Source organism: Photinus pyralis, unplaced genomic scaffold (assembly GCF_008802855.1).
Source record: "Photinus pyralis isolate 1611_PpyrPB1 unplaced genomic scaffold, Ppyr1.3 Ppyr1.4_LG3a, whole genome shotgun sequence".
In the NCBI taxonomy this organism is placed as follows: domain Eukaryota; kingdom Metazoa; phylum Arthropoda; class Insecta; order Coleoptera; family Lampyridae; genus Photinus; species Photinus pyralis.
The window spans coordinates 12,088,742-12,116,059 of record NW_022170509.1 but is presented as its reverse complement, the minus strand read 5'-3'; the positions used below and the strand labels follow the sequence as shown (position 1 = coordinate 12,116,059).

The 27,318-nt window shown below is 35.2% G+C and overlaps 2 protein-coding genes across 3 annotated transcripts in view; one reads left to right on the top strand and one right to left on the bottom strand.

Annotated features, from left to right (window-relative positions):
- Positions 1–2,168: 2,168 nt before the first annotated feature.
- Positions 2,169–3,158, bottom strand: LOC116165984 (ADP-ribosylation factor 1-like). 2 transcript variants are annotated; one of them, XM_031480783.1, is made up of 4 exons: positions 2,974–3,158; positions 2,671–2,886; positions 2,495–2,620; positions 2,169–2,444 (listed from the first exon to the last, which is right to left on the bottom strand). In XM_031480783.1, exons 1-4 carry the CDS (start codon positions 3,043–3,045, stop codon positions 2,361–2,363), a joined length of 498 nt encoding a protein of 165 aa, XP_031336643.1. In that variant the 5' UTR covers positions 3,046–3,158; the 3' UTR covers positions 2,169–2,360. The 2 variants fall into 2 exon arrangements, with proteins under 2 accessions (XP_031336643.1, XP_031336642.1); XM_031480782.1 differs by having other exon boundaries at positions 2,171–2,444; positions 2,671–2,933; positions 2,979–3,158.
- Positions 3,159–15,012: 11,854 nt separating this feature from the next.
- Positions 15,013–27,318, top strand: part of LOC116166099 — a 34,626-nt gene continuing 22,320 nt past the window's right edge. The window contains exon 1 of the mRNA XM_031480938.1: positions 15,013–15,124. Within this exon, the coding sequence (XP_031336798.1) occupies positions 15,107–15,124 (18 nt within the window). The 5' untranslated portion in view covers positions 15,013–15,106. The remainder of the gene's footprint in view (positions 15,125–27,318) is intronic.

The following is a 27,318-nucleotide window of genomic DNA, read 5'->3' as shown; positions in this document are numbered from 1 at the left end:
GAATCATTGAAGAATACTTTGGAATCTTTAAAAATTTTCTAATCACCCCCCAATTTCCAAATATCCCACAGAAATGTGTCTATAAAACGCTAGATTCATTTAAGAAATCTAATTTTTATTTTTGTGCAATTTAATTGAATAGTCGGGTGAAGGATGTCTGAAAAACCCTATAGAATATTTTCTGAAGCGATCTTCTGCAAAATGTTTGGTGAGTGCTTTAGAAGATCCACACACAATCTGGCACTTTGTGAGTACAGTGAAAGAATAAATAATACACGACAATTTTCATTTTTCACAGTCTTTATTTTTTATATTCAAAGATGTTTCTGAACTATCTTTAAAAATCTTTAACACGTTTTTGAAGTATTCTTGAATAATCTGAAGTTTTTCTAAAGAATCTCTGAAAATCCCCCCAAGAACTTTTGAGATACGTCAATCTCTGGGAAGCAGTCGAAATTGGATTCTAGTCTATAACTTTTGATTGAGAAGTCTAATCGAAAAAGTACGAATTGCTTTAGATCCTACGCTCCAAAATTAATAAGAAAAAGTGTTTTCCCGAGAAATTTTGGTGTAATCGATTTTTGGTAAAAAAGGAAGGTTAATAGGTACACTGCCTTCTTTTGACCCCGAAAAAAAAATTGCCTCAGATCGACCGTGAAAAAAATTTTTCTTATAGAATATGCCCTGTAGCATCCATAATTTCAAACAGTTTGAAGATCGGGCTACTAGTTCAAAAATTACAGCCCTTTGAATTTTCTGTCGAAATTGGTTTCTAGTCTATAACTTTTGATTGAGAAATCTAATCGAAAAAGTACGAATTGTTTGGGATTCTACACCCCAAAATTAATAAGAAAAAGTGTTTTCGCGAGAAATTTTGGTGTAGTCGATTTTTGGTAAAAGGAAGGTTATACACTGCCTTTTTTTGAACCCCGAAAAAAAAATTGTCTCAGATCGACCGGGAAAAAAATTTTTCTCATAGAATGTGCCCTGTAGAATCCATAATTTCAAACAGTTTGAAGATTGGGCTACTAGTTCAAAAGTTACGGCCCTTTGAATTTTCTTTCGAAATTGGTTTCTAGTCTATAACTTTTGATTGAGAGGTCTAATCGAAAAAGTACGATTTGTTTTGGATTCTACGCCCCAAAATTAATAAGAAAAAGTGTTTTTGCGAGAAATTTTGGTGTAGTCGATTTTTGGTAAAAAAGGAAGGTTTATACACTGCCTTTTTTTGAGCCCCGAAAAAAAATTGTCTCAGATCGACCGCGAAAAAAATTGTTCTTATGGAATGTGCCCTGTAGAATCCATAATTTCAAACAGTTTGAAGATTGGGCTACTAGTTCAAAAGTTACAGCCCTTTGAATCTTTTGTCGAAATTGGTTTCTAGTCTATAACTTTTGATTGAGAAGTCTAATCGAAAAAGTACGAATTGCTTTGGATTCTACGCCCCAAAATTAATAAGAAAAAGTGTTTTCCCGAGAAATTTTGGTGTAGTCGATTTTTGGTAAAAAAGGAAGGTTATACACTGCCTTTTTTTGAGGCCCGAAAAAAAAAATTGTCTCAGATCGACCCGGAAAAAAATTTTCTTATAGAATGTGGCCTGTAGAATCCATAATTTCAAACAGTTCCAAGATTGGGCTACTAGTTCAAAAGTTACAGCCCTTTGATTTTTTTTTCGAAATTGGTTTCTAGTCTATAACTTTTGATTGAGAAGTCTAATCGAAAAAGTACGAATTGTTTTGGATTCTACGCACCAAAATTAATAGAAAAAGTGTTTTCCCGAGAAATTTTGGTGTAGTCGATTTTTGGTAAAAAAGGAAGGTTATACACTGCCTTTTTTTGATCCCCGAAAAAAAAATTGTCTCAGATCGACCGTGAAAAAAATTTTTCTTATAGAATGTGCCCTGTAGAATTCATAATTTCAAACAGTTCGAAGATTGGGCTACTAGTTCAAAAGTTACAGCCCCTTGAATTTTCTGTCGAAATTGGTTTCTAGTCTATAACTTTTGATTGAGAACTCTAATCGAAAAAGTAGGAATTGTTTTGGATTCTACGCCCCAAAATTAATAAGAAAAAGTGTTTTCCCGAGAAGTTTTGGTGTAGTCGATTTTTGGTAAAAAAAAATAACAGAATCGCAAGGAAATTAATTTTTTTCTATTTCTGTCTTTATTTTGGGGTGAGCACAATCGTGAATGAAACAGAGCCAGAAAAATGCTTGTTTTGGTCCGGTCATCCTAACTATTATCTATCGTAACTATATAAAATGAGTTTCCTACGAAAGGTTGTGTACTAGTTAAAGAAAAATCATTTATAGTTATGGTAATGGGTATACAGTTAGTACGCGTTTCTAACAACCTATATAGTCAATTTGCCAACTCATTTGATAACCAATCTAATCCATCGTACAAGCCCTCTCCCCGTGTAGCACATGCAGCTTGGATGTGCCACTGAAATAACTTTATAATTAGACAGAAGAAAATGAATAACGAAAACGTACGCGACGATCACGTAAGTCGTGCAGTTGCAATTTACTAGCAATCTGTGCCAAACTCATTGCGTGGGGTAAATCTTGCTTATTAGCCCATACCAACAAAGCGGCGTCCTTCAGTTCATCATCCTTCATCTGAAATGGCAAATTTAGCATACGCGCCCATCTAATAAGCCATTAGGTACCATGTCGGTTAATTCATCCCTCACTTCATCGATCCGCCCTCGATCGTTGGAATCGACGACAAATATAACAGCATCGGTACCGTGGAAATAATGACGCCACAATTGGCGAATCTTATTTTGTCCGCCAATATCCCACACAGTAAACGAAATGTTCTTATACTCAACTGTTTCCACGTTAAATCCAATGGTAGGTATTGTGGTGACAATTTCGCCAAGCTTTAATCGATATAAAATTGTAGTTTTACCTGCAGCGTCTAACCCCACTAAAAAAAAGTATTGACAGAAGCTTTGACAGAACCTAACCTCACCCATTAAAATCCGCATCATCTTCGTTCCAAACAGGCGAGTTAGCAAGGTGGAAATTGTTAGGCCCATTGTGTATGTTCAATGTGTCTTGTACACGACAATTTTGGAAGGGGTTTTTGAAGATTTTTTGTTAGCATTTGTTGCTTTGTAAAAACGCAATCTTCGATTTTTATAAAGGGAACTAATTCTTGGAACTATTGCGGTTGGATGCTATTAGGTAAATTACATCCCCTCACATTTTAAAATTATTTCCTCTGTAACTGCAGCGTCATTACTTTAATTAAAAGTTACCATTTTCAGGTTGCAAAGTAAGCTAACCGGAAACACAGAAGGAAAGGTATATGTTTTATTTGCTGTTGAAATGGACATTTGTGGATGAAACCGGTCAAAGCAATAAATTACATCATCTACTGGTAGCAGCTTGTAAAATGCCGTGATAGGTTATACTTAAAATAAATCAAAGTAATAAAATCAACTGTGCTTGTGGTAACAGACGATAGTTTTAATTATTACCTTTCGTTTCAAAATAACACCATCACAGAGTGGAATTTATGTCAAAATCTTATTTTCTGGTGGATCCTACCGGAAATGCTAAAATGGAATGTGTAATGCAGGGGCAATAATCAATGTTATTCAAAAGGAATTAAAATCAATTGCTGATTTGAACCAGGAACAAAACCTACCGGATTATTGAAGGTCGTTCAAAGTAATTATAATAAAATTCGTGCACCGGAAAAAAAACCTCTTGAAAGCTAATTAGAGGATTTCGAATGTTTGGCGAAGGCTTGGAATATGCAAAACTTACCGCCATGGAGAAAACAATATGCTGTTAAGACCCTGCTTAGATCGTATTTGCAACACCCAAAAACTGGAGTAACCAAAAAGGCAATAAAGGAAATTATTAAGAGAATACATCACTAACCGCCTTTTTGTGGTATAGATAGCTAACCTCAGAGTGTATGCTTCTCTTAATAAAGTTTTGGCATTGAATTGTATCCTGTTCTACCAATGGAAATTAGACCAAAGCCGTAACACGAATTGCTTTTATGGAAATTTAAACCATAAATCAAATATCATTTTAATTTAACATCTTATACAATTCATTTCGTTTTAAACGATTGTTTTTTATGCGATTTAATTCCTTGAGTAGTATATTAAGGAACAAGTGTATCCCTAATTAAGTTTTCAAAGCACCGTAGCACGTAGCGGAGTACCCTCGGGAGTACCTTTAAACGTTGCAAGTAAGTAAGACCAATTATACACACGTTTCTTATAGTATTTTTTGTAATACCTGCAATAATTTCAAAATCGTGCCCTTGTAACCGGCTGGTTACTTTTCAACTCTCCTTACCGTCTCTTCTTAGGATTTATTTGGGGGTGGTTCTTCTTATAAACATTAAGGGTTGTTGGGCGCCGGCTAGCTTCAGTCGATAACTCTTCTGGCCTCAAGAAGAGGGGAAAGGATAAATGAATAAAATCAGTAATCTTTATTAAAGCCTTTTAAGTTCTTTTTCTCTTAGAAATCGCCTTTTAACTGTAAATAACACATATTAAGAGAAATGGGGGTGAGGCGGTACACTCCTGTGAAAATAAAGTTAACTCATTCATACACAAAAAGTAACTGCATATAAAGGAAAATCTGTATTTATTACGTAAATTAAAATCAACGTATTTACTCCAAAACCGCTGAGTACAGACAGAAACTTAATTCGTATTTCATAAATGATCATCCAATTTAATCGAAAGTCAAAACAAAACTGCTGTAAATGCGTGTAGTAACGCTTCCAGGCTCGAGTCGTTAAAATGAGCACAGTGCTAATAAGCACTGATCTGAATGCAACACTAGTAGATAAGTAAATCGAATTTACAAACACACCACTTTATAATAATCTTGTAATAACAAATAAACGACAACACAATAATAAGTCTACCACGGGGCTAATAACAACGCAACAGAAACTACAACGCAATATTATTTAGAATGTTCTATAAATAAGCTACAATGCAATAATTCTACCACGGGGCTAATAACAACGCAAAATAACTACAACGCAATATTGTTTACAAATACCTCTAGTTCATTAAGTGCACCCGGACTTGGAGGATAACTTTGTCGTACGATCGATGTGGAAGTCGAATGAATTCGGACCGCCCACTGCAGGCTGCTATTCGCTTTTTAGTTAGACCAATCACAGGCAGGCTGGTTTATCTTGGTCTTCGCTTGGTACTCTCTAGCTGGACTACGCACGGACCGCAGACGGAACAAGCGCCAAGGAAAGTCGTCTTCGGTAATCTCGCAACTCTCCATTTTCGTCGGTGCGCTGTGAAGAATCGTTTTCGTCTTCTGCGCTGGCTCGATGGAGATGATTTCACTCGGTTCTTTTGCTTCTTTTCTTACAAAGATCGCCTTAACGCTCTGTTATTAAACTCCACGCTTATAACTTTGCGGGCGCGACTGACATAGATGTTGCTCCGTAAAAAGGCGGCGGGCAACTCCCCTCTGGTGCTCCGTATTTATACTTTCGCAGTTTGTTACACTCTCCTGTACATTTTTCAGAAAAAACTGTAGAGTGTAAAGTTGTTCAGAATGAAAAGGTGCATACAAAATTGTTTTTACATGTTTTACTAAGCTTTAGGTATACGCGCAAATTTAAAAACAAGTTAAAAAGTCATTATGCAAACATAAATGATGAGAGCGTATTTTTCTCCTAATAATATTAAAGCTAGGACCGGAATAAAGTACCCGTAGGCAAAGTGCCTACATATGATATTTCATTTAACTGTTTTCATAAATAAGAAAGTTGGCATTGTGAATGCGCAAGACAACATTTTGAAAACGTCGTTAATTTTACTTATATTCGTAGTGTTTACAAATTAAGTTTCATTTAAATATCTTCATAAATAATCAAATTTTTGGCACAACGCATGCGCAACCCCAAAAAAATATGGGTGTGCACGGAATCCTTGGACCCAGCCTTTTCAAATGAGTCCTATATCGCCAAAATCGGTTCAGTGATGTAGAAGGAGTACGTGTGACGAACAGACGGACGGACGGACGAACGTCAAAGTGCAGCCAATAGCGATTTTTCATTTTGAGGAAAATACGCTAAAAAGAGGGATCCAATCCAGCATTAAAACAGGTCGTGCAGTTTACGGAAATAACAACGTGATAGCCGTTTGACCTAAAATTCCAAGGGAAAAAGGGCATTATTGGACTGCCAAATTTGGAGATTTTATTCCGACTATTTGGATAAGTATAATTAACCGTAATTAGTTGAGTACGTTACAGGTAACGGCCTTCGGCAGAGATTACATCTGTTAGGTGCGCCCATAAAAAACTTGCATTTTGACACCGGTCCCACATTTTTAAGACGGCTGGGAAGAACGTAATTAATTAAAGAAGTTGTAATTTTTAGATGTAGATAACCGAATATGCTATGTCGGTTGGAAAAACCGGCGTTCCCCCCATAGCATAGCCGAATTTTATATGAAGTAATTCCTGGATCTAGAGGAGTTCTATTGCATTTGGTGGTTTACTGAAACGTAAAATCTTTTGCCTTTGGTGGTTTACCGTATTAAATTTGGCTAATTTCCGTAAATTTATTTTGCATTCAGATCGTCTAATTTTTGCCTTTTGCATTAAATTTGCCGTATCGTTCTGTTCTTTTTTTTCACAGTAATTCCTACCATCTCGTTAATTATAGGGTAACCTTTTTGGTACTTGCCGTTTCATTAATTATAAGAGGGGGGGGGGGATATTATCTATTATCTCGCTAACGACTACAATTATTCATTGTTCCCGTTTAGGGAAATTGCTTTGCGCTTTAAGTTTGTTGTGGTAGGTATTGACCAGTAGCCGCCCACCCATTGTCCTTTAGAATTCCTGGGACCCCCGTTCTCCATTCGAGTTACCTGAAGCTTACCATCACCGACCGCTTCTTGTCCAGTAGCAAAAGAGACCGAAAAATTATGATGGCACCTGAAGCACTCCCGTTCCGCCTTCTTCCGCCGCAGCACCGTCTACAGATTTTGACTTAAAATGACCGTAGATGACCGCTGAATTTTCTTTTTTTATTTTCCTTAAATTTCATTTTTGTCATTATACCGTTTACTACCACTCGCATCAGGTTAGTAAGTGAGATCACAGATCTAAACACTTTAGATCTGTGGTGAGATACTGCATTGGAGTATAAAATGCCCCCCCCCCCCCGCCCCCTTTGTTTATGGAAATATAGGTTTTGAAGCACCAGGAATCCGAATCAACCAAAATCTCGGTGATTTCGATCGGTCTATCGGTCGGTTTATCTGTTTGTCTGTCTGTACTCTCATTTCCGGCGGAGCGGCTGAACGGATTGGAACCAAATTTGATACACATATACTTGGACATAAAAGGAGAGAGTCGCGCATGCGCAAGTGTGCGGATGGTACCTGTACTAGCCACAGCAAATTTTTGGTCTAAAGGAGAAACAAAGCACCCGCTGATACGCGAACTTCCGGAAAAAGTTCGTCGCAATTCTTATAATTGGGGAGACCAATTAATGAACCTTACTTCTAATTCTTATAAACGGTAGTGAAGTAATAATTTTTTTCTATCCAAAATTATGCCAACGTTCAAAAGAAATTTAGGTGATTTTAACCACATTTCGATCCTTCAATTCTTCAGAAAAAATTACAGAAGAAACGCGTCATTTTGGACCTTTGGCTAATTTGGAGAAAATACTTATTTTCGTCTCCTTTACCACTCGTTTTGAGTTAATTGATTCACCATTATAGGAAGACAAGTTCAACTACGCGTTTGCACCAGCTTTGTTTACAGTCAACAGGAAAGGCACCGAGTCATCTTGTTCTAGGGATAAAATGCTGAATATGATGATAAAAAGGTACCCATGGTTTTGAACCAATTAAATTACAAGGCCGCAACTTTTCGAGGGGGACATTGCTCTTCGCCCAATTATGGATACGGAGAACAGATTGTGGGGAATGTAATGGAAATACTGTAAATTAAGTTGTCTATAACCTTTTTTGGCTTGTCGGAGGGGGAAATTGCCTCTTTTGCCCCCTGCTGAATCCGCCACTGCAAGGGCGCAGGTACACCAACTAACTTCGGACCACATCGTCGACAAAAGCATCTGTGGCTAGTGGCTACTTTGTTGGACAGACGAGTGCACGAAAGATGCTGAATGCTTCGCTCCACTAATTCCATTACAGTACACTTACGTCCTTAAAGTAAGAGGATAGCAACATATGGTACATCCTGAGTACGAGCATCGAGCACAGATAAAAGACATTATTTTCCGGTCAGAATTACTCATTAGATTCACACCTTCGGTAATTTAGTTCACAACATATTTAACATATTCACATTTTAACGAATTAATTGGCAATAACCTTCACCTATGCGAAAAATAGTTATTTAAGTTCGCAGTTAATTGGTGCAGATTATTGCGTTTCACGTTTATTTATAATTTGTGTAAAATGGCAATGAAAAATTTGCAAACGAATTGTTTTCCGCAGAACGTAGCTGAGTGGTAAACGGGAAGGGGAAAGAAAAACCTCACTTTAATCGTTGCTGAGATTCATTTTCATAAGTGTGAGAAATTGTTTAAAAAATCAACTTATTAACATATCTTTGCTTCGGTTCCCATGATTAATATTAAGGTAAGGTGAGGCTGATGTATTAATTTATGCCACTTCCATTTCTTGTTTGTAGAGGTTTATGTAAATCACACGGCGACAATTGCTGTGGTTCTACTCATCCATAAGTGTGTCAAATACTTACCGTGCAAATATTCTTGTAAAGGACAAGCAAGAGACCGTTTGCGGAAAATCTGTATGTGCCAAAAGCAAATTTTGGAAAAAATATTATGTCTATGATATACCAGTAGTTCCAATAGTTGGAACCAGAAATTTTCGAGCGTTATCATAAGAACACGCTGTGTCGGCTGGAAAAACCGTCGAACCTCCGTGGCATAGCCATTTTTATAAAAAGTAAAACAGTTATTAGAGGGGACCTTTTTGTTTTTGGCGTTTAACTTTTGTCGTTGGCATTTTTACCGTAGCGTATTTGAACCAACGATGTTCTTGCCTTTTGCATCTTTTCAACTTACATTACGTAAGAACCGTACAATTTAAAAAAACTGACATTAAAGTGACTATTTAACAAATTTTCCAATTCTGTCCAATGTCGCGTCCAATGAGACCTTAAAATTAAAGTGCCATAAAGGAGTATCGGCGTTATTCACAGTAAAAAACTATTAATTTCTACTGGCTTCCACAGAGTAAAAGAACATGCACTTTTTCATATTTATTGAGCCAAAGAGGTTGGTGAAATACAAGCATAATGTAGAGGGAAGATCAAGGTGTGTACATAATTAATTAAAAAAAACTAAAATTGCTGGAAAAAATGAATGAGATCGAAAAGACGACTGTTGTAGAATGACTAGAAATGACAAAGGAATCATTGCAAATGATAGGTTTTTAACAGATCATGTTTTCTATCCTTTAGGAATAACAGTGGGGGCAAAGAACGTGCCTAACGCCTAAAGCTTTAATACTTCAGACTTTGTGCCAATCAGTATTTTTTTAACTAACCACAGCCATTTACCAAGACAAAGAATCGAAGTGCTAATGACACGCTCGTTGAAAGAATGCCGTACATATTTATATGTTCACTGAAAGGCCGTAAAAAAGAAAGACAATATAATAACAAAATGATTACTTTCACTACTCGTGCACGTACATGCGCCAATAGTTATTTAACAGTAATCGACTTCAATATCCTCTAATTAGATTGATTAATCAATTTCTTTCGCATGCCTGCTTTACCAACTTTAATCGCCATTGATCGCGTTATATTTAATCAAAAAAACTACACACCAACATCTATAACGACTAAGAGAAACTAATTACATAATTTAAAATAAGAAATGAAGAAAATAGTGTAAGTGAAGTACTATAAAGATGAATTAGTCTACGCTATAAAAACTTTTACTTTGCGATTGTTACATTTTTATTAAAGAGAAGTGCACAGACAACATTGGCCAGTTGTAATTTGTGCAATTGATTGACGGTTAGATAACAGTCCCAACGTTTGTATTGTAGAACCGATTTTTGTGCTTCATTTAATATTTAGTTCGATACGGTAAACAGCGTGAAAATTAAATAGCTGATAGTCCAATGCCTTATCGCATCATCGGCCAGTTGGCTGTTGATGTTGGAAAGAATGTTCGTTTACAAAAACTACCCTGTTTGTATCAGGAATGGAGACATTTTTATAGACAATTACTCTATCAAAATAAATTGCCTTTTACGCAAGAGTCATATCTTGGTCCAAAATAGCAGTTCCGGGATGATCAAGTCACATGTTAGGCGGATGCATAATTAGAAAAACCCCTCGTGGCCCAAATGTCCAAAGAACAATCTCCTTGTTACCCTCGAAGTTTGGTACGATAAAGGGTGCATAATTTTCTTTTAGTTTTTCCAATAGCTTTCAATTATACACCCAACCAAGCAACAAAAAGGCTTCACACTTCAACCGTAAAATCATGAGTGCGTGTTCGTATCCATTCGTGATTTACACAATATTCCATCAACTGAAATAATTTCCCTTTTTCACAAGCATTTACACTAACTTCCTTTTAGATAAGTTCAATAACATAGAATAAATTAAATCCTAATGATCTTAAAATTTATAATCGTGCTTCATGATTTAACTAACAAATTAGATATTAATTTATAGTACAAAAATAACCACTTAAAAATAAGTATCTGAACAAACAGAAAGTGCCAATCAATTTCACATCAGGCACCGCCTTCTTTCAACTCTAATTAATTTTTATCTGCCTCCGGCGTTTTAGTTTGGTTTACATAAATTCGTATGGTTTTAGGGCATTTGGAGTAGCACTACTTTAAATAAATTGGCTGGATTAATGCCTGAAAGCGATCGGGAAACAATTTTAAGTTATAATATTTGTTTTAACCAATATTTAAAAAATGTTATTAATAATCCAGTGAGCAGAGGGGGGGCGGGGGATATGTTGTCTAGGATGGTTAGCAATGCTTAAAATGTAAAATGAACAATTATTTTCTCTCCGTGCTCCCCGCCATATGGAAAAAAACTTAAAAAAACCGGAACTTTCTTCAGATTTCCGTTTATATCTTCTTTTCGGTGCATTTTACCTACAAAAGAATTCTATTCAATGTCGTAGAGTATTAAATTTCTTATCAGCTAAGTCTTAAAATTTTGTTCCTAGGACTGTTAGTTACGGAGATATACACAAAAATCGCATTTTCGAACGGAGTGAATGTAATACTGTTTGTGGACATTGATAATGGTATCAGAACCAGACAATGGAAGATTACAATATAAATGTTTAATCTGCAACAAGAATCTGGAAAGAGCCCTCACCTGTACAGTGAAACGTTCAGAAACTGACACTACGTAAATCAGCTAAAAAAATGGCAAAAAAGTACCATCTACACATCTGAGCGGAGAAAGAGGAAATAGCATTTCATAGCACATGTCATAAAAATATTGCAATGAGGCTATGATAGCCGCTCATATACGAATCGTAAGTAGTGGAATAGATGATTCGGTCCAGCAGTCATCAACGAGCTCTGGATGACCGGTACTCAGGTCAGTTGTGAGAAAATGTTTTCGCTTCAAGGGTCATTGCTGCCTTTGTAGGGAAGAAATAATTGCTGAATTTTTGGAAAAAGAAAAGAAGACCCTTGAAAAACGAAACACAGGCCATATGCTCCAGATGCAATCGATATGGGGCACGTTTTTGAATGCTGCCCAGAAACGTGGAGACCGAACATTTTGGAAGATTTGCTGAATCCATTTTTTCCATCGATCCCTTGTGCGTGATACGTTGTTTACAAGTCTTGTGTGCTTCCTCTGTGTCTTCTTTTTTTTGTGAATTTTTAATGCATGTTTAAATTATTGTTCCTCAAATGTTACTGATGAAGGTTAAATTGTTTAGGATTTTAAAAACCACTAGGTTGCCATCCCTGTAATTTCTACTTATTCAAATACATCGAATCAACCATTAACATTTCATCATCTGTAAACTGCAACATTAGTATGAGAACCTTATAGAGAGAGGCAGTGTAATTACCCAGGAATGGGGTGAACTACATGCTTTGCTTGTATCGAAATGGATCGGTATAGCCGTAGAGAAATGGTTCAAGAAATGTACGGCTACGACAAGATAAATGTCGAATACCTATACTCGATACTAAAGCGTCAATTACATCACTGTAACAAAAGCGAAAGTGGTGATAGAAGGATAAAAGTTTAGTTTAATTAAAAGCGAAACAAAATCGTAGTCATGCATCGTTTAGTTAATTAGTGTAGATCATACCATTATATATCGTCATAGACCATAATTTTTTCTTATAGAAAAGCCCAATCTTAGAACTGTTTGAAATTATGGATTCTATAGGGCACATTCTATAAGAAAATTTGTTTCCCGGTCGATCTCATTTTTTCTTCGGGGCTCAAAAAAAGGCAGTGCATAACCTTCCTTTTTTACCAAAAATCGACTACACCAAAATTTCTCGGGAAAACACCTTTTCTTATTAATTTTGGGGCGTAGAATCCAAAACAATTCGTACTTTTTCGATTAGACTTCTCAATCAAAAGTTATAGACTAGAAAACAATTTCGAAAGAAAATTCAAAGGGCTGTAACTTTTGAACTAGCCCAACCAAAATTTCTCGGGAAAACACCTTTTCTTATTAATTTTGGGGCGTAGAATCCAAAACAATTCGTACTTTTTCGATTAGATCTCTCAATCAAAAGTTATAGACTAGAAAACAATTTCGAAAGAAAATTCAAAGGGCTGTAACTTTTGAACTAGTAGCCCAATCTTCGAACTGTTTGAAATTATGGGTTCTACATGGCACATTCTATAAGAAAAATTTTTTTCCCGGTCGATCTGAGACAATTTTTCTCTCGGGGCTCAAAAAAGGGCAGTGTATAACCTTCCTTTTTTACCAAAAATTAGTGTAAATGCATATTCAATGAATGAAAATGTTACCTATCAGAAAACTGTACGATGAATTGAACCGGAACCTATGGTAACTAAACAAATAAAATAATATAACGAAATATTTAATTTTAATAATGAGCTTATTTTCTTTAAAATAAAATGTTTCGTTTTTTATTAAAATGAAAAATACTATAAAAGATAAAAGTTATTGCATATTTTATTCTGGCCCGTTACCTCAATGAAAAGTTATTTTGTAGCCCTTTATTCAAAAAGTTTGCTCACCACTGGTCAGAGCTGGATCGAGCGTTCTAAAAAACCGCTCGAGCGATGAGCGCTTTAATTGTCTCAAAAATGTACGCGAGCATCGAGCTGTTTTGTAAAGCGAAACTGTTTGCGAATTCCGAGCACTCCTAAAAGTGCTCGAGCGGTCTATCGCGAGCGCTCGGGAAAACTGCTCGTGAGCGTAAAAGAGCTCAAGAGCGCAAAAAGCGCTCGTGAACGGCAAAAACACCCAGGAGCGGAGCTCGGGAGCGGACAAGGCGCTCGGGAGCGAAAAAAAACCGCTCAGGAACGGGAAAAATACGCTCAGGAGTGGAAAAAGAGCTTGAGGGCGAAAAAAGAGCTTTCGAGCGAAAACAAAAACGCTCTTGAGGCGAAAAATCGATCACGGGCAGGAAAAAGGGCTCGATCGCCGAGCACATTAAACGCTCGACTATCGAGCACAAAGCGGCCGCTCCGAAAGATGCGAAAAAAGAATAAATAAAATAAAAACAAAAATAAAGCTTCAACCAAGCTTTAAAACCGTTCTAGTTTAAACTTCAATATTGAAGTTCAACAGTTCCAGGTTTAAACTTGAGAAATGTTATCATCAGAGTATTAAATTTCCACTTAGAAACCCACAATTTCTAAATTTTAATGGTTGAACGTCGAGCAATAGAGAAAAAGCATAAGACTCGTTTAAACAACTCGACGCTAAAAACATAGAAGTAGGAGTAAAAGTGATGCATATAAAAGGTGTGATTCAACATTGCATTGTGCATTATATGTTTTTGGTATCTCGAACGCCCTAACTAACTATAACCACAATATATTTTTTAGAGAATATTCTTTCCCGCGCCCATTTGTCCCGCGCGCATTTGTCCTCGCGCCCTTATGTCCATGCGCCTTTATGTCTCGCGCCCTAACGGTCGCGCCTTTTCGGCGGCGCCCTAATGTCCTAGACCGGCAATTTTCATACGCAGGGTGGGCACTTGCTTATCTAGGCCAACCCATGGCTACATGAGTGCTCAGCAGCTTTGTCAAAATTAAATGAGGACAGTCCAGGGGACAGTCCCTGTGGTCAAATTTTCCCTACGATGGGCAGCGGACACAATTTTTTCGGATTTTTTTGGGTGACTATTTCGAGGGAATTTACTTAGGAATGAATTTTGACGGGGGATAAATTTTGGGAGGCGAATTTTCAGAGGGAAATTTTTCTATAATGAAACATTGTTAAAAACAGTGCTATTTATTAGGTACTTAAAAAACAAGAATTTCACATTTGTGATAATCGAATACCTATAATAACTTCGTTGCGTCAATTGCAGAATTTTTGTTTACCTTTAACTACCCTATTAAAGTCAGACGTTTATCTATTAGTCATAGTTAATCGCAAATGCATACTTTCTCTCAAACTCATTTTGTAATTGCCAATTGGGTCGAACTAATATTTTGCCACGTACCATTTAAAAATGGAAAACAAAAATAAATCTTCTCATGTGTAATAATTTAATGCTGTTACCAATCGTTACAGTTTGTTAGTCGATACTTAACATAATTGGCAATACCTAAATGCACATTTTCGCTTTATTCCTTGCGTGTGGCGAAAACCCCAATTTAACTAATAAAAAAGGCGCATTCCTGGACAAGAATGTTTGACCCTCGTCGAGTTTGTCGAAGTGCAATTCCTCTATCTAAACAAATTTCTTTATGTTTGAAATTTCCCCTTCTTTCACTTACCGTAAGTTATAAAGTAAGGTGGTACGAGAATATCGTATACATTAACGCAAAACACGGTACCTATCCACCTTCTAGTGATTTTCTCATTGTCAATTTGTGCAAGAAGGTGATCCAGTTTGTGCTCATTGGATTTAAACGATGACGAATCCAAGAAAGGTAAGATTTTTCCAGTAAACTTTATCAGTTTCGCAAATGGGATAATCATATTTTTCTGCAATGTAGGTTAATAGAGACACTCTGAGTTAATTATTTATATATGCAATAAAACGCTTACTAATTGCAAGTGTAAATTATTTCTTCAATTAAAGTCATTTAAAATTGATAGGGCCTCGATGGACCTAAATATTTGGTATTTTCGTAACGAGGTACTAACGCAATACCCTTAGAATCAATTAATTTTAATAGATCGCAGATTACGAACTGAAAACAAGACGGAAATGGGAGTACAATGTAACGTAACTACATATCATTTATTATTATTGAAACATTTAAATAATAATGCCGAATGATATTTGATCCGCCTTCAAATTGCAAAACTCTTTGACCGCTATCATTAGTGCTGCAGCATTTCATAATAAACGCCAGCTTCAGGAATGCAACAAATTGACTTTCGGCTCACATAATGGAAAGAAAGAAATTGAGGTTGTCGTATAGTAAAAGCGATAGTTGTAGACGAAATGGTCGCAATTTAATTAAAAATTATAACGAGATCTTATTTTCTCACACCTGCAATTGATTCCCCCATAGTTTCTTTTTTATGAATATCACAATTTTAAAGTGGGGCGCGCGAATTTGCCTCGCTTTTACATAAAATGTGCACTACCAATGAAAGTGTAATATCTGGAGTAAATTTATTCCGGAAAGACATATGGTTTACGTGCGCTGCTACTACTGCAGGTCATTGCCATAAATTCGAAAACCACTTTTCTTTAGAAGATTTTGATGATTGCTATATTATCCAATGTTATATCATTATCAATAAGACTAATTGCCATATAATCATGAATCTTTCTGCTCTGCATTGCCTTATAGATTTATTGCGTTTCGATTTCTATAATTATGTAAATAAAAACAAGTTTCTTATGTCGATAAATTTATATTTCTTATAAATAACCGTGCCTTATGTATGTAATGAACAAGTTTTGGCAAATTTATTGCAAAATGTCTTACAGTTGTAAAGTAGTTAGCAAGAATATTAGCTGACTTCTAGATTGAGTGAGAATATTTTAATTAAATCAAGTGCATTATGTTCCACTCTGTCTTGAAATTTCAGATATTTCAAGGGCTTCCAATGGCATTACATAGTGAATTTGATTTCAAAAAATATAATACAACATTAATTAAGACCGTAGTTCGTAAAATTGCAACCCCTTGTTTTGGATATGAAATTGTAGTTTCTGCCAATTCATGAAACATTTTGCAGTAAAACTCTTGGAGCAAATAATTGACCCATCCCTTTAAACACTTCAGATATACCTAGTCTAGGCCTAGGGGGTCGCATGTGGCGGAGTCATTGAAAATATTGGCCATTTATCATTTTTATACCCTCGTCGATACTCGTAAATCGAAAAATTCCTGTGGTATCGTACTTTTTAAAATGCCCATGCAGTACAGTATCCTCATGGAACGTTTACTCTTGGGTTTTTGTTAATAATACCTGTAACCTACTCTTTATTCCCCCTTATTTTGACGTTCTGCAAAAAATGTTTTAAGTGAACTCAAGTTTCTTCCACCGAACCAAACTGCAGATACTTTTAAGGTGACCATGCAACCAATTGAGCATAAACTGAGAGTTGGATGACAAAAGTACTCAATGTCTATTTACATTTTTTTTACCTGTTTCCTTGCTCTTCGTCAGAAGCTTTGGAACTGGATGGTAACAACTCAATTGCAATAACTTTTCCGATTGCTGCTTTTTATTAATGCTCTTTCCTACTCAACTTTTAACATAAGACACGATTCTTAAAATGTGGTGGTATATTGTACCTTGGGGTGCATTTAGGTATGAGTCATATGTCTCTCTTTAATCAGCAAAATTAGAACGAATTAATCTATATCCTTTCAACATTCCTTGAGATTAGCAAACGGTAAGCCCAGGCAAAGTAGAGGTGGATCGGAGGGAATATTCAGGGTTCTTAAGCAAAGATAAAGCAAAAGGGAAAAGTACTAATAGTAATCCGGATCAATTATAGTCTTCAGTAAATGTCAAAAGAGATGGAAAAATACCTACCACTTATTTGTGAAACTTTTAATACCGCAAACAGAACCAATCTATCTACGTTTGTTTCTGAAATACAGGGTGAAAACTACCCATGTAAGATAGAAAAAGGGTAAAAACTGCCTATTTTAGATATTTTTACCTACGTAGAATCCAGTGGTGTAGTAAAAAAAATGTTTGGATCGCCGTTTTTGAGATTTGGGCAAAAGTTGGTATTTTTTAAATGCAACACCCTGTATATCTTAACATAAATTTTCGCATTATTTTTCTTGATTACATTAATGTATTACAACCTATATTTTTTATACAGTGATATTTATTACGTAGTAGACGTAGGGATTTACGCATATTGTATTTCCCTATGTGTACTATTAGATGACAATATCTCTCCTAGAGGTTGCCTAATTTTATGAAACTAAAATAACTTCGTAAAATAAATAAAGATCTGGCTGTCAAATTAATTAATTTGAATATTGTTGCTTTAGCGTTCGTATTTTTTTTCTTCGTGTGCGATGTATTCAACTAAAGAAAAAGTTGATATTGTCAATTGGTATAGTGCCGGTGACAGTTTAAGGAGCTTAAGACATTTATTTTATGTGAGGCCAAAGCAACAATATGTAGATTAATTAATAATAGCCAGATTTGTTTTAAGAAGATATTTTGGTTGCATAAAATTAGGCGCCCTTCAGAAGGATTTTGTCATTTAAAAGTAACCATAGAGAAAACCAATACACGAAATCCCTATGTTTGTTTCTTAATTAATATCACTGTATATCTTATTGTACAGGTTGTATCAAATTTCATGTTAAGTACAAAGATCTCACTGATTAGCAAAGATAGAGGATTGGTTAAATTGACAAAAATAATCCTGGAGTTATGCCTAAAAAATTAAGAAACAAAATTTAGCTCCTCTCTAACGTTTTATAAATATGGCAAAAAATAGCATAATTGACATGCCAGTTGCTCATGTGGCACTAACTTTTGCGAGTATTCAAAGAAGGGAGGTGTAAAGAGCTAGTTACATTTGCAGGGGTTAAAGACCCCACTTGCATAAAATAAAATTGAGCCTCTACGACACTGGCAGAAATCCGAATATAACAATTAATTTTTAGTTTGCTCACGGCTAACTCAGTAATAAAAATGTTTCATACCCCTTATCTAAGGGAATGGTAATGTAATGCCTATTTCGCGATCGCGTGTCTGTAGATATAATGGATTACTGATACATCCTTCTGTGGAAATCACCTTCACAATACTAAATAAAGTTTTAATCCAACCAAAGGAATGACAACACAGAAATTAAATGCTAATAAAATTCCCTCATTGAAACAAAATAATCAACATCCTTTGCTTGGGTCTGATTTCTTATGAATGACTGAACTACAATACAGAATCTTTTTATACAAATTGTTCTCATAGAAATACCAAAATCAATATTCAAATTCCTAAAAATAACCGATCACTAATTTATACAATGCAAAAAATTTAAAACAACGTACTGTAAGTGACGTGGCCGAGAATCTCTCTCTCCCTCTCCCCGGAAAAATGCTGATCCCTTTAAAAAGATGGAAATAGACCGCTGCAATGATACAGTTCACTTTTTGTACCACCCTGGTAACGTTATCTTCGTGGTGAATCCCAAGTAAAAATGTCCATACGTATTGCGAACTCCAACAAACCAGCTCCAATTTCCGAAATGAATACGTGATATTGTTATTATGCACTGGAATAAAACGTCAAGGTTCCACTGTGTTGATCTTGATATTAAATTTTTAATTCAGTCTTATGGTGTGAATAAATGTTTCTTGCCGAAAGATGTTGTGTACAAATAATTATTTATCACACAAAGCGCTACACAAATGTTTTACAAAAGCTTGATAGTTAGCGACGCAAATGAATAGAAAATCTCTACATAGCACGAGTTTTTTTTTTTAATTCAGTAGATTTAATTCCGGTTCTACGTGAAGATCGCGTGTATCCAATTCGAAAATGTTCCCTTGCGTATATTTTTATCACTCAAACGAATGGCCTTGGTATAAATTAAGCTAACTTCCGTGCCTGTAGGTAACTATCACTTTGTCACAAAGCGTTTCTTAACGGCGCGTTCTTAAATACACGATTGATAAAAATAAATAGCAGCAGCGCCCTTAGTTGGAATTATTCACTCAAAATAAAAAATCGTTAACCCTTTACTGCGGTTTGTTCAAATTTTCTCCAACAAAAATTTAGCACAACTGAGATAGTAACTGTTTGCGAATTTAGCGCGTCTCTTTTTTTCAGACACAAGTAGTATGATGCTTACTCTTTTAAATTCAAAACCGCGTCTGCTGTCTAAAAATCTCTCATACACGATCCTTCCCCCAAAGATAAAACAACCAGAACCTTTTATTGAAAATACACGCGTTGTTATCGCCGTTTATTTCCAGACATACTTTTGTGTCTGGTCGCTATAAAGCGGTATATATCCCTTGTGCTTACTAAAATAATCCAAAGCGACCACTAGTTACAGAGGGAATGGTAGAGTATTACGAAGAAAGGAAGCAACAGTGCAGGAACAGTTTGGAAAGTCAAATGGGGCTGTGAAGCAGACTCTTATTACAATTGATAAATTAATAACGTCGCGGATAAAATGAGAAAAAGAAAGAAAGTGGAACAGAAATTTGAAATGATGAGGAAGATCACATACTTAGATGTGAAGCATGCATTTACATAATTATAGGAATTGCAGAGCAATTCTGAGAGGATGAGAATAAATCAGGGAGAAGGGACGAAAAGCTCAAGAGACATGCAGGTGATGAGTGACGTTAAGAGACAGAGAGCGTGGAAATGCAAAAAAACTACTTCTTTGAAAATCCGCCTCTTACGTGACAAAATATTTTCATCCTAGAGAGTCCTCTTTCTGGCTAATTATCTTGGGAAAACTATTCATTTTCACTTACCTTGTAGGGGTGGTTAGTTTTTTGCACTTCGACGGTGTACATCAGACAATTGTATGGAATAATAGGGACTTTTTCATTGTAAAATATGGCACTATAATACCAACTGCAGAGATAAGGGGTAGTATTTGCCTAATTCGGACAAGGATTTATAATTAAACTATTTCCTCTTTGCTATGTTTTTCAAAGCTTTACGTAACTAGGAAAAGTGTTCACATCTTTTCACCGCGACATACCTACCAATTTGTGTGATTGCTTTGTCCTATATTTGTTATTAATGTTATATTTTAACATATTTATTATAGTGCTAACGTGTAGATACGATTCCCTTTATAGTACATATGTAAAATGGTTAAAAATGGAAATTTTTAGAAAACGCACCGCTTTCGCTGATCGAAAAGAAAAGCGATCTTTGCATAAACTAGTAGATAGCCACTAATCAAATTACAAATTTAGGTGATCGTTCGGTTCAAACAACTGTAAATGAGAAACAATAGCTTTATTTCTTAAACAACCTTGACCTCCGGATAACCTTTTTTTCCAATCGGCTACCATACGCGTAACCTCCACGCATTGCTAAAGAATAATTAAAATTATGGAAATTCGGCGGTTTTCTTTCATACATCAAGATTTAATAACCTCTCGTGAGACTTTTCGCGAATCCCACAGTATCTGTGCGCCTTATGCAATTTTTTTAAGTTTTTCAAAACCGCATTGTCTCACTTATTGGAAATTACGTAAGATCCGCGCACCAGTTAAAAATGTCCCTCGGCCGTCTGCTAAATACACGCATGTCGCAAGCCAAAACAATTATTCATTAATAGCTTTTACTTTCGTTACCTTGTCTCACTAATCATTTTCTCAATTTCCACTACACTTCAGTATTTAATTAACAATGTGCTTCCTCCGACAATCTAAATGGATGTGGAAAAATATGGCTTATTACGACATTACCCTGTGTCGATTTAAATTTTGTAGGTGTAGGTGTACCTTCCTTCGTAATAATTATCTTTGCAAATGGTCTAATTACTTCCCTACTTAAAATGCAATTTCCACTGTATCTGCCGCAGTCACTAAACGTTAAATTACATATGCTTCCGGCTTTAAATGCACATTAAAAATGTAGATTAAGGCCTACCGGAAAAATGTAGGATGTGGTTCCACCAGAAATCGTTATCTTCTATCACTGTATCGTTTTTAAATTTCAATAACCCATAGAATTCTAACACGTATTTTAGAAATAATTCCTTTCAAAGCAGGCTGACAAAGATTTTAAGAATTTCTACCAAATCAAAATGCGTGAAATTTACTTTTGGAGTATCCAGGAGTTCTTAGGAAGCCTAAAAGCCTTTACTGGCCATTAAGCGAAATTATTTAGGAGTATTTAAGAGTGATTAAGGATCCCAAAAGAGGTTTAAACGTTTTTAAGGGTCTGTGAGAACAGCAGCCTTGCAGAGAATTCGAGAGCCTTAGGAGTCACTGGTGGTCCTTCAAGAGCTTCCGGGAGCCTCTAAGAGATTTTAAACACATGAATGTTTATTATCCTGTAAATACTAGAGACTCTTCTAGAGATATCTTCTAAAATCTTCTGCAACTTTTAATAGTTCAGGAGCTTTCAAACGATTGTCCAAGAGCTTTCTAGAGGCTTTTAATATTCAAGAACGTTTAATAAGTTTTAGTATACAGTGTGTCCCAGATCGCGTGGGATTGCATGGGTAACTTTGTTATTGTTAAAGATAGAGAATTGGTTAAATGGGCAATGTTTTGCAGTTTTGGATGCTTATTTAAAATTTCCTTATGGAAATTCAAAATGTCGCATAGGTTCGACGTAAATTCAAAAAAACTAAAATTGGTCATTTCCTTGAATGTCTTATATCATCGAAAGTATAAGAGATATAAAAAAAGTTTTATATAAAAGTGACTGTCTTTGATACGCTTAATTTAGAATTGATGTCAAAAAATTCAAGATGGCTACTCTTGAGGAACATTTACCAACTTCCTAAAGTTAAATAGGCGCTATATGAGATTTTTAGATTACTTGATAGATTTTTTAATTCTCTTTTCAACGAGCCATCATAACATAAGATTGAAAATAAGATACCAGTCATATCAACGGTTTCTGTATTTTAATCAAGTAGGCTGTGATGAATTAAAAAAAAAAACAAAACAAAATCTATTCGAGCCAACAAAACAATGAAAATAATCACATGAGATGTTTAAAAAATCAGGGGCGCACTCATGAGAGGGGGGTTTGGGCATTACAATTCCCTCCAAAATTTTATATAAGTAGGCCTAGAAAAATTTTGATTTTTATAACATCACTTATTGACTATCTTATTATCCATACTTACATACCTACAAATGGTGGTATAACTACAAACTATCCCCTCGAAAAAATGTCATGCCATTATCCAGTTAAACACATTTCAAGACACTTTGCTTTATTTTACCATTGATGCATTGTCCCAGGTCACATTTTGTAGGTCAGTAGGTGGTTTATCCGCAAGAATATCGAAACTAACAGTTTTACCAGTCCTATGGACAGATGAATCTTTTTTTTAATTAATGTATTTTATGGCATAATGGGAAGTCATGTAATTGGACCGGTAATCTTTGTTGGATCTTTAACTGCTCACCATGATTTACAAATTCTCCAATAAACTTCCTTAAAGGATTTTTCTCGACAACGTATGTTTCGAAGAAAGGGTTGATTTATGCTACCTACCAACAAGCTGGCTGCTCAGGTCACAATTCACGAATTATGTACAGTACATTAAAATATAAAAGTAAGTACTTAATTAAAAAATAAAAGTAAAGTGGAAGTAGCTACCACTACAATAATAATAATAATCATCAATGGCAACACGTTGCCTAAACTAAACTGTCTTGAAGTGTGTTTCACTAATAATGGCCAGTATTTTAAACATCTGGTGTAATTATTTTCATTGTTTTGTTGCCTCGAATAGATTTTGTTTTGTTTTTTTATTCCTCACAGACTACTTGATTAAAATACAAAAACCGTTAATATAATTGGTATCTTATTTTCAATCTTATGTTATGAATGCTCGTTGAAAAGAGAATTAAAAAATCTATCAAGTAATCTAAAAATCCAATATGGCGCCCATTTAACTTTAGGAAGTTGGTAAATGCTCCTCAAAAGTGGCCATCTTAAATTTTTTTTTGACATCAATTCTAAATTAAGCGTATCAAAGACAGTCACTTTTATATAAAACTTTTTTTATATCTCATATACTTTCGATGATATAAGACATTCAAGGAAATGACCAATTTTAGTTTTTTTGAATTTACGTCGAACCTATGCGACATTTTGAATTTCCATAAGGGAATTTTAAATAATACATCCAAAACTGCAAAACATTGCCCATTTAACCAATTCTCTATCTTTAATAATAACAAAGTTACCCATGCAATCCCACGCGACCTGGGACACACTGTATATTTCAATTATTTAGGAACTTTAAGAATTTCTAAGTGTATTGAAGGTCTAACGAGTACATTAGGTTGAATTTGAAATTTTCCCATTTTTCCAAGGAGTAAAATGAGAAAATTTCAATTCGTAGAATACCTGACAATTTTCCATTTTCGGGTAATTTGTCCGATGGCATTCTGGCACGATTAGCGCAAGGGGCTTTTACGAGGTTTAGTAAAGGCTGTAACTGTAAGCTCGTAAGAACAGCTAAGAGCTTTAGTCATTAGAAGTTTGAATGCCGAATCATAAACGTTAAAGAGCATTTTCTAGAGATTCTAGAGAGATTTTTAGAAAAGATTTTGGGATATTTATAAACTTTTAGAGTCTTTACGAGCTTGAAGCAGTGCTCAACAAGCGCGCCTTGAAGAGACAATAAGAACTTTTATAGTTCTTCAAGGTCTAAATATTTTTAATGCCTTTAGGAGCCTTTAAGTATGGCAATTAGGCTCTAATTGGTGCAAATGGTCTTTCAAAAGCTGATAGAGTCCTCTAAAACTGAACTCTTGTAACCTTTTGTGATTAGATTATAAATGTTTTAAAGTTTCTATATTAAGCCTTTGATAAACCTTTGAATATCAGGTTAAGTACAATCCTAACAGTAAACCCTGGTTCTGTATTATTTTATTACCAAAACCTTGCTCTATTTATAATAATTTGCGCGAAGAAATGGCGTCATTCGTTATTGAAGTACATTTTTGAGAATATTATACAGGGTGTATAAAACATGTAACATTTTTGCCAAATAATACAAAGGCCCAAGACTTAAATGGGTATAATACTTTAAAATTCATTCTTCTACATGTTAATGCTGCAAATATTAAAAACGAAACGCAAATTTTAGGACACTTAGATAAAACAAACAAAACATTTGGGCTCATTAGTTTATTTGGAAGAAAGTGTTTATTTCTACATTTCTACAAAACAAACAAATAATCTAAACTCCAAAGGCTAACAGGACCTTATTGAAAAATTTTACCTCGATATAAACGGTCGAATATAGAAAAAATAAGTCTCAAAGGTACTCACTACTTTGTTGTAATAAACCAAATCTTTGGTCTGAAACCGCCTATACAAATGCGGTATTCGACGAAAACAAGTTTCACAGAATTACTTAACATAAAAGCACAACCGTGTACAAAACTTTCTTCATTTTTTAATCACCAGCACTGGTTCTATAATATAACGATTGATATTGTTGAAATGGCGGCTCGGGTACAAACTTGACGAAACACTTCCACCTCAATAATTTTTAACTAAATGTGTGAACACCAACTTTGGATAGCAATCTCTCTAACTCTTTTTAATTGTACTGACAAAACAATACTTCCAAACCCCAGCTGACTGCCAGAAAAATGCACATTTGCGCGTAAACCTTTTTAAGTCCTGACCATCTCTATCCCATTTTTTATCTCTGGTGGTTTACCTAAATCAATTAAATTTTCCCCTTATTAAATATCTGTCAAATACTTCTTGTATAGACGCAATAATTCCGTTACACACGTGTTTCTTAACTTGTACGTCTTAAATTACAGAAAACAGTTAAAACCGACTAGATTATTGAACAATTTTTACAGTAAAAGTACAATTACAACTAAAATTAAATAAAACTCATCACTTATGCGCCTATTTGTAACAAAATTCCACCAGATTTGCTGATCACTTTGAGTAATGTTAAATACAGGGTGTGTCGCTACCCATTCACATAACTTTAAAATTACGCTACTTATGCGCATTCTTTAGTAGCCCAGGAAGGTATACCCTTATTGTCGGAATTGTTTCAACCTAAAGGCCATAGGTATTTAAAAGCAGATGGTGTTATACAAGGGATCGTGTCTGGGATCGTGTTAATTCTACAAACGCTCCTTTTAATTATATATTGTCCGATACGGTTTCAAGCACAAGACAAATTAAAACACCAATTTTTTGAGGATTTCGTGTTGAACGTTTCTACTTCATATTGTCATAGTTTCATCTTCTACTTGTATTGTTTATTCGTCATTTTGGGCTTCTGAGGTGCATACACTTGTCACAGTTTCATTTGTCGGAAAGAAAATTGGCTGGGATGATCTCTCATAAATGCTGATATTGGCCTATCGATCTTGGGGAGTGTCGATCACTACTTACCAGGGTATTTACTGTTCGGGGGAGCAATTCTCACTAGAAATCACGTATGAGAATATGCTGGTGATTTCAGATAATGTCTCGGTGCCGTTTTGAGTTACACCGTTCCCTAATTTCCACCTCATTTGGTGTGAATTATGCACCAACCTAAATATTAAGCTTGCACAATCGCACTTTCTACTTGAGTGTCGTAGACCCAACAACGTCTGTAAAAGTAGCGGAATTATATCAAGTTAGAGGTCATTTACATAATATAACCATCATTTTTTCAATGATGAAAAGTTAACCTTATTGAAATTCAAATGTATTCCTTTTTGCAATATGGTCCACTGTATCGTCCAATGTCCCACTCTAATCTTTCATTTACTTATGCCATTGTGCGTAATTGCCCTGTCTTTAGGAAGAGTTGTGAAAAACAACTTAAAAAATTAGTTAATGGGCGTTCTTGACACATGTCGCAGCTGTTTGGAGGCGAGCAGTTGCAAAGCACCTTACTTTCAGAACTAAAACAATGTCGTTATTAGTAGTTATTATTTACTTAACCAAATTGCAATGTTCCACTTTTTCCGTTATGAGCAGGATTCACTTTCACTGTGTACGCTCAGACTCGGTGCATTTAAGTGAATTATAAGCCCCGTATGCAATGCATTGATGACTTTGGAATGCGAGAAACAAATGGTGGCCGTATTGCATTGAAAATTGTTTCCTACTCATTGCATTTGAGTAATAGCCGAATTAATTAATATGAAGGTGTTCTTAGTATTCATAACAAAGCCGTACAATGCGCGGAATGTGCAATTGCAGACGTTTTTGGTCAACATATCTTACATAACATTATGCCTAAATAAATGAAATTCCCAATTAAGAGTGAGGTGAAATGAAGACGTCTACCTTTATACAAGAAGACACTATTACACATATAAACCTAAAGGGTTATTCTAAGGAAGACTTATATTCAGAAAACCTACTCACTAGTAAATTCGCCCCCGTAAATTTGTCAAGGAAATTTCGCTCCCAAAAAATTCAGTACAGGTTAGTTTGCGCTTACAAATGTTAAATCGTGGGCTTATACCATTATTAGCATTAGTTCACTATCATTAGATCATTAAGAAATAGCCAATAGAAATAAAGAGACGGTTCCGTTGGTTAGCGACGCACAATCTATTGGCTATTTCTTAATAATCTAATGATAGTAATGCTAATGCTAATGAGGGTATAAACCACTTTAAATAGCAATATTTCAATTGAATAATACATCAATTTAAAGGCCAAAAAATTCTCTTTACAGGAATATCTCCAAAATCAAATTTGAAGGGTAATCTTTGGAACATTAATTCGCAGAATTCATCTCCGATCAAAATCATTTTCAGCAAATTCTATAAAACTTATACCCTGCATAGGAATACGTCTTGTTTTATAATTTTAAGAATTTGTCCAGTAGACACATTAGTCAATTTTACTATGAACCTTTTTATGACACACTGATGCGATGTCCTTTCGCCTCGACTCTAAACAATTGTGGCTACTCGCAAATTGTTGACTTAAAAGAGTTTTAAGATGTTGACAATGAAATTCGTCGAAGAAT